General features: G+C 43.4%; 1 protein-coding gene across 2 annotated transcripts in view; it reads right to left on the bottom strand.

Moving 5' to 3' along the window:
* The window catches only part of ace (angiotensin I converting enzyme (peptidyl-dipeptidase A) 1), a 155248-nt gene that overhangs the window by 107004 nt on the left and 33260 nt on the right, over nucleotides 1-14984 (bottom strand). For both annotated transcript variants that reach the window (XM_063037759.1, XM_063037760.1), the window contains exons 7-11: nucleotides 12769-12941; nucleotides 11938-12161; nucleotides 8092-8236; nucleotides 7893-7991; nucleotides 1024-1146 (exon numbers count right to left, since the gene is read on the bottom strand). In XM_063037759.1, coding sequence (XP_062893829.1) covers nucleotides 1024-1146; nucleotides 7893-7991; nucleotides 8092-8236; nucleotides 11938-12161; nucleotides 12769-12941 — 764 coding nt within the window. The remainder of the gene's footprint in view (nucleotides 1-1023; nucleotides 1147-7892; nucleotides 7992-8091; nucleotides 8237-11937; nucleotides 12162-12768; nucleotides 12942-14984) is intronic.

Here is a 14984-nt window from a genome sequence, read left to right as displayed (position 1 = left end):
GGAGAAGAAGGAATCTGATTGGAGAGGACAGTGGACCATGGAAGAAAGGAAAGAAGGATGAGCACCAGAGGTAGGTGATAGGCAGGTGAGGGGGTAGGTGATAGGCAGGTGAGGGGTAGGTGATAGGCAAGTGAGGAGCAAAGGTAAGAAGCAAGAATGGGGAATGGAAGAAGTGGGAATGAGGAAGGAAAACATTATCAGAAGGATAAATCAATATTCATGCTGTCAAGTTGGAAGCTACCTAGAGGAAATATGAGGAGTTTCTCCTCCACCCTGAGAGTGGCCTCATTGTGACACAAGAGGAGGTCATGGACCAACAACTTGGAATGGGAATGGGGACAGGAATTAAAATGGTTGGCCACTGGGAAATTCCACTCTTGCCGGGTGGAGTTGAAGATGGAAGAAGTTGCAGCGAATGATGCGTTGGATGTGAAGGCTCATGGTGTGGTAGCTGAGGACAAGAGGAACTCCAGCACTGTAAAGGCGGTGGGAAGATGGGGTGAATGTCTGGGAAATGGAGGAGGTGCGGCTGAGGGCAGCAATAATGGTGGAGGAAAGGAAACAACATTCTTCAAAGAAGGAAGACTTCTCTGATATCCTGGAAAGGAAAGTCGCATCCTGGGAACAGATGAAGCGGAGACGAAGGAATAGAATAGAAAGGGAATAGAATTTTTTTTACAGAAGACAGGATGGGAAGAGCATAGCCATAGTGTAGATTTGGTGATCTTCCAAATCTTCCATCTGGGGAAAGATCTTTTAACTAACTCTGTGGCAGACCTCATCTCTCCCATTCAACCCTCCCTCATGTGCAGAAGACTTTCATATCATTACTGTTAGTTGTGTGTTGAATCACGATAAATGTAACTGGGAGTACTCAGAGGTCTCAGATTGACTCAATGGTTATGTGGTACACATAAGGAAAAGCCTCTTGAGTCCAATGATTACATTTAATTGCATAGTGCACATTTCAAGAAGATTTCTGAACCATTATTTTACACCAAAGGATAAAGATGAAGATCCCACCTGAGTAACCTCCCAGCTGGTTTTGACTGGTAGATGTCACATTTATGCAGAGGTCCACTGTGGTTACTGGCTTTGCACAGTGCTTTGTGGAACTGGAACTGTAGAATAAAACTCACAAAGTACCTGTAAAGATGAGAGTAAATTGTTTCTTCTGGAGAATAAGAAAAGGAAACCCTTCAAATCCCTCTTCCATCCACTTAGATTGTGACTGATCTGTACCAACCTCCGGTGAACTGCTTTGTTCTGTATTCATTGATATGATCACCTAATAAAAATCCCAGCCTTAACAATTTAATTGTGAAATTATTCACATCTTTAATTTCAGATAGTTCCATGTTTCCCCTTAGCATCGGTAAATGTAGCTGACTTCACACTGTGGGCAGTGGGGCTGTTTCCACAATTAAATCTCTGCTGCTGGTTTCCACATCAGCCAATTATATTCCTTCCATTAGAGAGTCCATCAGTTTCCTGAACTAAAGGCAACATGAACTAATTCCTATTAGTTATTCATTTACAAGTCAGCATTTATTACCCATCCTTAATTACCCTTGAGAAGATGGTGGTGAACTTTTAAACTGCTCTGCCTCTCAACTATTCCTGGGTTTGTTCTAGAGAATCTGTTCTATGTACCCTCCAAGGAACAATGTATCCTTCCTGGCTGACTAAAGTAGCCCAAATGTCTTCTCATGCTTCTCATCCTCACTCTGGGATCTGATGAGTTATGTTTATGTCCAAATTGTTTGGCATGTACTGTCCTCTGTTGCCCCATAAATATTCTATGCTTGGGGCTACATTGAATGTTTGTGGACTTTTTGTTAGGGAGCATGTTACAGTTAATTGTAAATTAAAACCAAAAACTGCAGATGCCAGGTATCTGAAATAAAAATTGAAAATGTTAAAAACATTCAGTAGGTCAGCTGGCATCTGTAGAAAGAGAAGCATGGTTGTTGTTTCAGTTTGAAGACCTTTCAAAGGATCTTTGAGCTGTCAATGTAAATCCTGTTTTCCTTCATTTAGCCCCTGTCCCTCTATTCCTTTCCAACCCATTGCTGGTCAAATGATTTTTAAACAATTTGTTTGCACCTATCTCTTCCACCTCCTTTGACAGTTTGTTCCAGATACACACTATACTCTGTATGAAAAAAACACCCTTCAGATTTTCTTTAAGTACTTCCTCTTTCACCCATATTGTCCAGTTTTAGATTCCTTTATCCTTGGAAAAAGCTGTGACTATCTACCTTGTCTATCTCCCTCATAATTTTGCAAATCTCCATAATGTCACCCTTCAGCCTTGCTATTGATTCATTTACAAGTCAGCATTTATTACCCATCCTTAACTAGAACAATCGTAGCCTGTACATTCCCTCCTTGTAACTAAAACCCCATTCCTGAATTGGGGGGTTTTAGTTACAAGGAGAGATTGTGCAGGCCAGGCATTAACTCTGAACTGCACACAATATTCCACGTGTGGCCTACTTAATGTCTTGTACATGATGTCCCAACTCTTATACTCAACACCCTGGCTGTGAAGACAAGCAAGCTAAAAGCCTTTTATACTTCACTATCCACTAGTGCTGCCACTTTCAGTGAGCAAGAGCTTGCCCGTGAAGCTCCCACTGTACCTCTGCTGTTTACTGTGCATGTCTGGCCATGATTAATTGACTCAACACATATTACCTCACACTTGTCTGCATTCAATTCTATCTGTCGCTATCCACCCAACTTTCCATATGATCTATGAGCCTCAGGCAACCAACCTTACTTTCTACAACTCCATCAATCTCTGTGTGGTCTACAAACTTACTTATTAGTCCACAGTCATTCTTAGTCCAAGTCTTTTAGATACACTCAGTGGCCACTTTATTAGGTACACCTGTTCACCTGCTTATTAATGCAAATATCTAATCAGCCAATCATGTGGCAGCAACTCAATGCATAAAAACATACAGACATGGTCAATAGGTTCAGTTGTTGTTCAGGCCAAACATCAGAATGGGGAAGAAATGTGATCAAAGTGAGTTTGACTATGGAATAATTGTTGGTGCCAGAAGGGGTTGTTTGAGTATCTCAGAAACTGCTGATCTCCTGGGATTTTCACACACAACAGTCTCTAGAGTTTACAGAGAATGGTACAAAAAACAGAAAAAAAAACATCCAGTGAGTGGCAGTTCTGCGGGCAAAATTGCCTCATTAAAGAGAGAGGTCAAAGGAAAATGGCCAAACTGGTTGAAGCTGACAGGAAGGTGACAGTAACACAAGCAGCCACATATTACAACAGTGGTGTGCAGAACAGCATCCCTGAATGCACAACACAGCAAACCTTGAAGTGATTAGGCTACAGCAGAAGAAGGCCACACTGGGTTCCACTCCTGTACCTGGTGAAGTGACCACTGACCGTATATTGACGTATATCCCAAAGACGGAAGTGTTGGTGGGTTTAATTGTCCATGGTAAATTGCCCTTAGTGTATATAGTTCAGTGTCAGAATCTGGGAGGAGTTGGTGGGAATGTGAAAACAACAGTTTATAGGGTAAATTGGGAAAGGAAGGAGCCTGATGTTATTATTCTGTGAGATGATATAGACTTGATAGGCTTTATGGCTATGTTCCACAACATAAGGAACTATGGAATCGAAAAATGTGAGGTAAAGTTGCTTTGAAGTGGAATGCAGGGAGCTGGTGTCGATCAGTAATGAGAAAGAAAGAGGTGTGTAGAGAAGATTTCACAACTGGATAGGGCACTGTACACATGATAGCCTCCGTTTGTGGCTTGTGAGTCCAGAGTCACTTTGGACAAAGGGAAGTAGAATATAGAACGGTCCAGCACAGGGGCAGACCCTTTGGCTCACAATAGACATAGAGTTATAGAGCACTACAGCACGGAAGCAGGCCCTTCAGCCCATCTAGTCCACAATGAACTGTTATTCTGCCTAGTCCCATTGACCCACACCTGGACCATAGTTCTCCATACCCCTGCCATCGATGTACCTATCCAAACTTCTCATAAATGTTGCGATCAAACCAGTCCCCTGAAACTCTAGTTTAAACCCACCGGAGTAACACTAGCAAATCTTACCACAAGGGTATTGGTTTCCCTCCAGTTCAGGTGCAAACCATCCCATTTATATAGAGTCACAGAGAAATACAGCACAGCAACAGGCCCTTCGGCCCATCTAGTCAATGCCAAGATCACTTAAACTGCCGACTCCCATCGTCCTGCACTAGGACCATAGCCCTCAATATTTCTACCATCCATGTACCTTTACAAACTTTGCTTAAGCGTTGAAATCAAGCTTGCATGCACCACTTCTGCTGGCAGCTCATTCCACACTCTCACAACACTCTGAAGAAGTTTCCCCTAATATTCCCTTTAAACCTTTCACCTTTTACCTTTACCCCATGATCTCTGGTTGTAGTCCCATCCAACCAAAACCTGCTTGCATTAACCCTATCTATACCCCTCATAATTTTGTATACTTCTAAAAAATCTCAGCTCAGTCTTCTACATTCTAAGGAATACAGTCCTAACTTATTCAATCTTTCCTTATACCTCAGGTCCTCCAGACCTGGCAACATGTTTGCAAATTTTCTCTGTACACTTTCTTAGAAGAATTCTTAGAATTTCAACCTTGTTCACATCTTTCCTGTAGGTAGGTGACCAAAACTGCACACAATACTCCAAATTAGGCCTCACCAACTTTTTATGCAACTTCAACATAACACCTCATCTCCTGTATTCAGTACTTTGATTTATGAAGGCCAATACGTCAAAAGCTTTTTTTTATGACCCTGTGACACCACTTTCAATGAATTATGGACCTGTATTCCCAGATCCCTTTGTTCTACCATACTCCTCAGTGCCCGAACACTCACTGTGTAAGACCTACCCTGGTTGGTTCTACTCAAGTGCAACACCTCGCACTTGTCTGCATTAAGTTCCATCTGACATTTTTCATCCCATTTTTAGCCTTCTTCACTATCCACTACACCCTAAAATCATGGTGTCATCCACAAATTTGCTGATCAAGTTGATCACATTACCATCCAGATCATTGATATAGATGACAAACAACAAAGAACCCAGCACCGATCCCTGCATCACACCACTAGTCACCAGCTTCCAGTCAGAGAGGGAGCCATCTGACTCTCTGGCTTCTCCCACAAAACCAATGTCTAATTCAATTTACTACCTCATCTTGAATACGAGTGACTGAACCTTCTTGACCACCTCCCCTGCGGTACCTTGTCAAAGGCATTTGTAAAGTCCATGTAGACAACATCCATTGCCTTGCCTTCATCCATTTTCCTGGTAACTTCCTCAAAAGCCTCTATAAGATTGGTTAGGCGTGACCTACCACACACAAAGCCATGCTCACCATCCTTAATCAGTCCATATCTATCCAAATACTTACTGTATATATCTGGTCCCTTGGAATATCTTCCAGTAACTTTCCCACAAATGATGTCAAACTCACTGGCCTATAATCTCCTGGTTCAGTTTTAGAGCCTTTCTTTAACAACGGAACAACGTTAGCTATCCTCGAATCCTCCGGTACCTCACCTGTTGCTAAGGTTGTTTGAAATATCTCTGCTAGGGCTCCAGCAATTTCTGCACTTGCCTCCTGTATGATCCAAAGGAACACCTTGTCAGGTCTTGGGAACTTATCCACCCTAGTTTGCCTTAAGACAGCAAACACCTCCTCCTCCGTAATTTGTACAGTGTCCATGAAATTAATGCCGCTTTTCCTCACTTCTATAGATTCTGTGTCTGTCTCCTGAGTAAATACAGATGCAAAAAAACTATTTAAGATCTCTACCATCTCTTTTGGCTCCACATAAGGATTCCCATTCTGATCTTCCAGAGAACCAATTTTGTCCCTTGCAATCCTTTTGCTCTGGACATATCTGTAGAATCCCTTTGGATTCTCCTTCACCTTGTCTACCTCAGCAACCTCATGCCTTCTTTAAGCCCTCCTGATTTCTTTCTTTAAGTGTCCTCTTGCATTTCTTATACTCCAGAAGCACCCCATTTGTTCCTACCTGCCCGTACCTGCTATGCACCTCCTGTTTTCTCTTAACCAGTGCCTCAATATCTCTTGAAAGCTAGGATTCTCTACACTTTATTGGGACAGGCACACACAGGCTTTGAGCTCTCAAATTTTCACTTTTGAAGGGCTCCCACTTACCAAGTACACTTTTGCCAGAAAACAGCCTGTCCCAATCCACATTTGCCTGATCATTTCTGATGCCATCAAAACTGGCCTTACTCCAATTTAGAATCTCAACCCGTGGACCTATCTTTTTGCATATTTACTTTGAAACTAATGGCATTGTGGCCATTAGATGTCATTTGTTACCAGATATCAGGTATAGGCCCCACCTTCCCTGACAGAGAGCACAAAAATCTGAAACCTTCCCTCCTGAGATCACTGCCCTGGATGTCCTGCCCTATAATTCAGCACCTAATTCCCTGAACTCACTTTGCAGGACTTCATCACCCTTCCCGCCTATGTCATTGGTACCAATGGGGACCAAGACCTCTGGCTGCTCACTCTCCCCCTTGGGATTGCTATGGACTTGATCTGCAATGTTCCTGACCCTGGCGCCCAGGGGGCGATGAGATTCCAGTTGGGAATGTCGTTCTCATCCACAGAACCTCCTGTCTGTTCCCTTAACAAATGATATATTCTACCACTAATGCTTGCCCCACCCCTCCCCCTTCCCTTCTGTATCAAAGAGCCAGACTCAGTGCCAGAGACCTGACTGCTGTGGCTTTCCTCTGCTAGGTCATGTCGCCCCCCCCCCCCCCCAGTACTATCCAAAATAATAGTTAATGAGGGGAACAGCCATAGGAATATCCTGCACCGGCTGTCTATCCCTTTTCTCTCTCCTGACGGTCACCCAGTGACCTGTGTCCTGCACCTTAGGTGTAATTACCTCCCTGTATCTTCTGCCAGTCAATTCCTCAGCTTCCTAAATGATCCAGAGTTTATCCACTCCAGCTCTAGTTCCCTAACGTGGTCTGTCAGAAGCTACAGCTTGATGCACTTCTTGCAGTGATAGTCATCAGTGATACTGGAGGTCTCCCTGTCTTACCACACCCCACAAGAGGAGTCCTCCACTGTCCTGACTGTCATTGCCACTGCTCTAACTGTGCAACAAGAAAGAAAGAAACTCACCAGAAGCTTACCTCTGTCTCCATCTCTTTTTGCTGAAGCCTCTTGAGCCAAAGCCACAGCTCTCCACTCTAACATTGGCCCATTCACATTATGGCTGATCCACTTAAACCTAACTTCTTTTTAGTGGCCATTGACAAGTGCCTAATAACCCAAGTGATTTCAGGCTCTGCTGATAGTCCTAACAGGCCCCACTTATTTTTAAAAAATTTCACTCTTACTCAAGCTCTGCAGAAAATCCTGACAGGCCCGCTTGCTTTTAAAATCTTGCATTCGCTCAAGAATATTGTGCTGAACTAATCAACTGTCCTACTAAATGAATCCGCTCTGCTGCACAATGTCCATGTGCTCCCATTTCCCTCACATTTATGTGCAATCTGATAGCCTTGTGAATGCCCGAACTGTGTTTGCTTCCATCACCCAGGCACCTGCCAGTCTCTGTGTAGCAAAACTTGCCCCACACGTCTCCTTTCAACTTACTCTCTCTCTCATCCTAAAGGCAAGTCCTCTGGTAATAGATTTTAGATGGTTGGCTTGGGCACTGAACAGATCCTTCAGTTAATAGAAGAGTTGCAGAAAGAAACAATATAAATGACCAGGAGACCCAAAGCAATTGTGTGTCCTTCGTTCCGATGTATCTGTGAAACAGATGACTGAAGGAGCTCTCTGTGAAACCTATTCTTTGGACATTTACCTGATGTAAGGTGTATTTGCAGGGATGTGGTACTTGGCACCAGGGTCAAAGTTTGTTTCATTCCTTAGAATTGGGGGGCAGATGCCTTGGTACTTTGTTCTGGAAGACACAAGTGGAGACACAAGCTAAATCCTGATGCAAACCCAAGGCTGGTCTCAGTTTATGTTGATCTCTCACCATGGACCACACTCTCTCTTACCTCAGTTTCCACCATTCACTGTTGTAGTTGTCTGGGGAAATCTGTCCACTGAACACTTTCCAACGCCACTGATCGATTAGGTATCCAAATGGGAGGAAGGCGATTTTTTCCAAGGCCATTTTCAGGAGGTAGTTAATGTCAGTCTCTGTCAAGCAATTGAAAGATTGGATTGAACAAAATTGAAGCTAAGCATTTTTATTTCTTGGCTTAAATCCTCCTAAATTATCTCATCTATATGGCTATTAAGTGCACTGGGCTCCCCACCACAGGGGAAGATATAACACAGAACATAGAACAGTACAGTGCAGGAATGGTCCCTTTGGTCAATGACTGCGCCAGACACTAAGCTATATTAGACTAAATCCTTTCTCCTGTACTTAATACTGTGGGTGAGAGGTTAGTGGTTGGGTCTTTTGCTTGTCCAGCCTCTCTTAAAAGAAATAATTTCAGACAGGAAGCAAAGAGTGGGAATAAATGGGACCTTTTCAGAATGGCAGGCAGTGACTAGTGGGGTACCGCAAGACTCAGTGCTGGGACCCCAGTTGCTTAAATATATATTAATGACTTAGACGAGGGAATTAAATGTAGCATCTCCAAGTTTGTGGATGACACGAAGCTGGGCGGCAGTGTTAGCTGTGAGGAGGATGCTAAGAGGATGCAGGGTGACTTGGATAGGTTAGGTGAGTGGGCAAATTTATGGCAGATGCAACTTAATGTGGATAAATGTGAGGTTATCCACTTTGGTGGCAAAAACAGGAAAACAGATTATTATCTGAATGGTGGCCGATTAGGAAAAGGGGAGGTGCAACGAGACCTGGGTGTCATTATACACCAGTCATTGAAAGTGGGCATGCAGGTACAGCAGGCGGTGAAAAAGGCGAATGGTATGCTGGCATTCATGGCAAGAGGATTCGAGTACAGGAGCAGGGAGGTACTACTGCAGTTGTACAAGGCCTTGGTGAGACCACACCTGGAGTATTGTGTGCAGTTTTGGTCCCCTAATCTGAGGAAAGACATCCTTGCCATAGAGGGAGTACAAAGAAGGTTCACCAGATTGATTCCTGGGATGGCAGGACTTTCATATGATGAAAGACTGGATCGACTAGGCTTGTACTCGTTGGAATTTAGAAGATTGAGGGGGGATCTGATTGAAACGTATAAGATCCTAAAGGGATTGGACAGGCTAGATGCAGGAAGATTGTTCCCAATGATGGGGAAGTCCAGAACGAGGGGTCACAGTTTGAGGATAAAGGGGAAGCCTTTTAGGACCGAGATGAGGAAAAACTTCTTCACACAGAGAGTGGTGAATCTGTGGAATTCTCTGCCACAGGAAACTGTTGAGGCCAGTTCATTGACTATATTTAAGAGGGAGTTAGATATGGCCCTTGTGGCTAAAGGGATCAGGGGGTATGGAGGGAAGGCTGGGGCGGGGTTCTGAGTTGGATGATCAGCCATGATCGTACTGAATGGCGGTGCAGTCTCGAAGGGCCGAATGGCCTACTCCTGCACCTATTTTCTATGTTTCTATGATCAACAACACTCCATTCCCTACATGTTCATGTGCTTGTCTATAAACTTCTTAAGCTCCCCTGTCATATCTGTTCTCACTACTAATCCAAGCAGCCTGTTCCAAATACCTGTCATTCCCTATATAAAAAAAATTACCCTGCAGCTTTCCGTTAAACTCTTCCCCGCTTCACCTCAAAGCTATGCACTTTAGTATTTGACATTTTTACCCTGGGAAAAACATTCTGGCTGTCCACCTCTCCTAATTTTATGAACTTAAATCAGATCTCCCCTCAGCTGCTGTCTTTCCAGAGAAAACAACCCAAGTCTGTCCTATCTCTCCTTCTAGCTTGTACCCTCTAATTCAGGCAGCATCCTGGCAAACCCCTTCCGTACCTTCTGCAAAGCCTCCATACTCTTCCTGTGATGGAGAGGGGTGTGGGCAGACCTGCACACAATGCTCCATGTGCAGCCTCACTTTAGTTTTATACAATTGTAACATGACTTCCTGATTCTAATACTTAATGTCCTGACAACTGAAGGCAGGCATGCCATACATCCGCTCTACCATACCACACACACTATCTACTTGTGTTGCCATTTTCAGGGAATCTTTTGAGATGAGGATAGCTTCATTCCTTCAACTGGGAGATTGTATGATATGAGGAAATACAACACAGAATTGCAGCTTAGAAGTTGTGGTCACTGTTAACGGCAACAGGGAATGAATGAGAAGAACACACTGCATTGTTGTTATAGACAGTAGAGTCACAGAGTCACACAGCACAGAAACAAGGACTTTGGTTGACAGTGCCCCTGCTGACCTTCCATCTATCTACTTACTGGCACTTGATCCCCAGTTTCTGTGTGTTGGTGATTTAAGCACTCATCCAGCTACATTTTCAATGTTGTAACAATCTCCACCACCCTCTCAGGCAGTACGCTCAAGACTGCAAAAAAGCATTCCTCCGTTCTCCTTAAACCTGTCACTTCTCACTTTAACCCAATGACCTCTGTTTTTAGGTGACTCCACTCTGAGCAAATTTTCAACCTTCTCTGCTCAAGGAAGACAAACCAAGTTTGTCCAATCTCTCCTAACTGAAGTGTTTTATCCCAGGCAACATCTTTGTAAATATCCTCTGCACCCACTCCTGTGCTTTCATAGACACAAGAAGTTCTGCAGATGCAGGAAGTCTTGAGCTACACACACAAAAATACTGGAGGAACTTAGCAGGCCAGGCAGCATCTATGGGGTGGAATAAACAGTCAACATTTTGAGCCAAGATCCTTCATTCATGTCCTCTTATAGTGTAGTGACCAGAACCATGCAAAATACCTTAGCTATGGCCTAGCCAAAATTTTATGCACTACAATTTTACAAAAACCTCCCAGTACTTATATTTTATGCTCTAGTTAATGAAGCTAGCTTCTCACTTGCTTTCCTCAGTACCTTGTCTAGCTGTGCTGCCACTTTAGGGATCTATGGCCTTGTACGCACGGGTCCTTTATTCCTCAATAGTCTCCAGGACCTAACATTCATGGTATATATCCTACTCTTATTAGACACCCAAACATGTACTTTTTGGGATTAAATTCCATCTGCTACAGCTCTACCCAATTTACCAGCTGATTAATATTGTTCTGCAACTCTAGATTTTGCTACCAACACTGTCCCCATTTTAGTGTCACTCACAAACTTACTAATACATCTTTTATTCATGTCTAAATCGATATGACAAACAGTGCGGGCTCTGAAACTAATCTTTGTGGGAAACTATTGGTTTCAGACTTTCATTTACAAATGCCTCATCATCACCCTCTGTCTTCCATTACAAAGTAAAGTAAATATTGCTGCAGACTATGCACGGGATTAATATTGGCAAGGCAGCAGACCTACCTTCTTGCAGGAGGTCCCACACCACCAAGTTCAAGAACTTCCCTTCAAACATTCGGTTCTTGAACAAATTGTACTGGTTTGGACATTACATTGCAGCTACATTTGGGCTATTGTGTACAGTTTTGGTTACCCTATCATAGGAAGGATTCTATTTAGCCTGAAAGAGATTGAGCAAACTGGAACTTTATTCCTTGGGGTGAAGGAGACTGAGGAGTGACCTTATTTATTTCACAATACAGTGTGGAGTAGGTCTGTCTGGTCCTTTGAACCACGCCACCCCAGCAATCCTTAAGAAACCCAAGTAACCCAAACCTAATCACGGGACAATTTACAATGACCAATTTACCCGGTACGTGTTTGGACTGTGGGAGGAAACTGGAGCTCCCAGAATGAGCAGGCCAAAGAGTTTCTTCCTGAGTTCCTGACTCTGTGAACCTTCTTACCATTGTCATTGGTGATATTGTCCAGTAGTCCAATCTTGTGCAAATGATTGGGTGTAGAGACTGAGAGTGCCAAAACATCCCCGACTGCTTCATGGAAGCCAGGGTTGGCTCCTCTCCTGAAGGTGACTGGTTGGTCCTTATACTGAAGGTAGTACTCTACGTGCCCCATCTCATGGTGAACTGTGAACAGCTGCTCCATGGTGACTGTCGTGCACTGCTTGATTCTGGAGAATGAGGAGAGGGGATATTACCATTCATACTGCAGTAAGTTTCAGGACCTTACACCTGGATCCCAATCAATCCCAGAACAGAGCAAAGGGTAAGAGAAAGACACACAAATAACAGAGCTTATCACAACCTTAGCATTTCCCAAAGTGACTTGTGCAGTTAATGGAAGCCTAATTCCTGTTGTAATGTAGGAAAGGTGGCAGTGTAGTTGTCCGCACTGAGATCCCATATACAAATAACCATGAGTTATGTTTCAGTCATTTTGGCTAAGTGACGACTATCAGCCAGGATGCTGTGTAAGAGATCACTTCCCTCCTTCACATATGGTGCTATGTGATTTTTTTTTTGCCTCTGGAAATACAGATATGTTTTAATGTCTCATTTAAAGGACAATACAATACTTCTTGTGAAGTCCACTCCACCACAACAGTGTGGCCTGGATTCCACACTCTTAAGAGTTCTATCACTGAGTCACTCCTGGCATCCATTAACATTGTATCACAGGACCATATAGCATGCAAATGGTCTTTACTCTTTGAGTAATCCCATATTCCATTCATATTGCTTCTGAATGGCTTCACGTCTATTGAGCAGAGTACCAACCTGAAGTCCTTGCGGTTATAGAAATCCCAGGCAGATGCATGGCACACAACTTCCCTGCCATCATCAGGTTTTTCAAGCATTGAGGAATCCCAAAATTCCTGTGGCATTTTGATCAGCCCCAAGGACGTGAAGAATTCCTCAGAGACTCTGAACATGTGGGTGGCGTTCCAGTTCTGCAAAATATCACACGTTACCAGTGAGCCATCTACACTCAGAACAGTTACAAGCAAACAGGAACCTCACAATATCTGTCCCCTCCCTTTGGTCCTGCCCTGTGATCCGTGATCTTCCACCTTGACTCCAATTTCCTCTGACCCCACCACAAGCTGAATCTTTGGATGAAATAGTCTTTTTGATTAAGCAATTGAAATAGCAATTTCAAATGATGCCAGTGAAACCGAGTGGTGGGGCAGAGAGGGGCTGCGACGTTCCCTGTGTGGAATTATTAATCACTTGTTCCTGGCACTTCGTGAATATAATAAATCTCTGGCACCTTGCCATTTCATGAGACTGAATTTTCAAATTCACACTATTGTTGTAATAATTTATTTCTGATTGTACCTACAGAAAGCTTATGGAAATATTTATCCTCTGGCTCCCGCTGTTGTGCTGTTTACTATTTATTCGATGTGCTCCATGCTGCCTGTGTGCCCAGCATTCTGTTAACTGCCTGGACTATCAGTGTTCCTGCTGATCTATTGCATAACAATTCAGTGTTGCTTCTTGCTTCGCTGATTGGCTTTCAATTCCCCACTGCGTTTGTTGCTATTTAAAGTTATTAATTCTTTAGCTCCTCTTTCACCATTTCTTGATTACCTTGTGAATTTATCAACTCACGCTTTAGTACATTGTGATAATACCTACTTATTATAGGTTGATAGGTTTTTAATTGGAGAAGGCATGAAGGGTTACAGGGAGAAGGTAGGAGATTGGGGCTGAGAGGGAAATGATGAAATGGCAGAGCAGACTCGATGGGCCAAATGGCCAAATTCTGCACATATATCTTATAATCTTATTCGAACTCAGATGGTGACATTAGGACCAGGATGACTCCTAGGGTAACAATCCCACTATTTCCCATTCTCTCTCTCCTTATTTTCCTGTACCCCACCAAGATGGCACCAGCAAACAACAGTTCCTTGGGCAACATCTTCCAGATAGTCAGTCATTTCAGTTTTGCTACATCTTCTACTTATCCTTTTATCTTAATTTTGTTTTTGAAACTGTTGGTGCCTAGGGCTTACAGTTTATAGTTCAATCGAGTGAGCTAGCAGTCTGATGTCCCTGAGAAAACTCCAAACGAGAAATGCGAGCACGAGCTACCATGAGGAGAAGCTGGAATGAGATGAGGGGCCACGGTTGTCTACATTTCTTTCCAATTAAAACATCGAGGAAGATTGAAACGTTAAGGCAAATGCAGAGGAGAGCAAGCGATTTTCAGAGGGGCCGCTGTTTTGAGTTGCTGCCCTCGGAGGGGCTGGTGGGTCCTGATGCTCTCGGAGATGTTATCATAATTCTGAGATTTATGGATTGGCCTATTTCAGTTCTATGTTGGGTTTTTGGCATGTTCTCGCCCATTCTTTCTTGTTGCCGATTGGCAGGCTTGGGGCTTGTGGTTTGAGGTTCTTGTTGTTTCTCCATGTGGGTCATCTGTTAGCTTTTGTGTGAGGGAGGGGTTGAGGAGAGTTACAAGTTTTTGGTGTCTTTCTTTCAATTGTTCTGTATTTTATGGCTACCTCGAGAAGACAAATCTCAGAGTTGTATACTGTAGACATACTTTGATAATAAAAATGAACCTTTGAACCTTTGAACATACATGCCTATTAATTCACCTTTGATCACTTTTGGCAATAACCTGCACTAAGAAGTAATTCATAGCAGAGGATTAATCTATTGGCAGGTCTCTGGGATGTGGGAGGAAAATGGAGCATCTGGAGGTACAAACTCTGCACAGTCACAACCAAAAGCTAGAAGGTGGAGTTAAGATGGCGCTAAATGGTGACTCCTTTGCTTGCATCTTCGGACACAGCTCTATTTCTATCTTTAATATCTCTATTTTTCCCTTTCAGGGTTCTTTAGAAGACCCTGACCTGGGGTTACATGCTGACTATGGTTCTTTGCTGGAATCGAACCTGCTCTCGGGGTTTCACAACTGGCCGTGGAGGGGTGGATCGGAGTCCGGTGTCCGAGCAGAAGACTGGTGTGTCGTGGGAGAT

The sequence above is a fragment of the Mobula hypostoma genome, chromosome X1 (genome assembly GCF_963921235.1).
Source record: "Mobula hypostoma chromosome X1, sMobHyp1.1, whole genome shotgun sequence".
Lineage (NCBI taxonomy): Eukaryota > Metazoa > Chordata > Chondrichthyes > Myliobatiformes > Myliobatidae > Mobula > Mobula hypostoma.
Note: the sequence above shows the minus strand (reverse complement) of the source record. Positions and strands in the feature narration are given on the sequence as shown.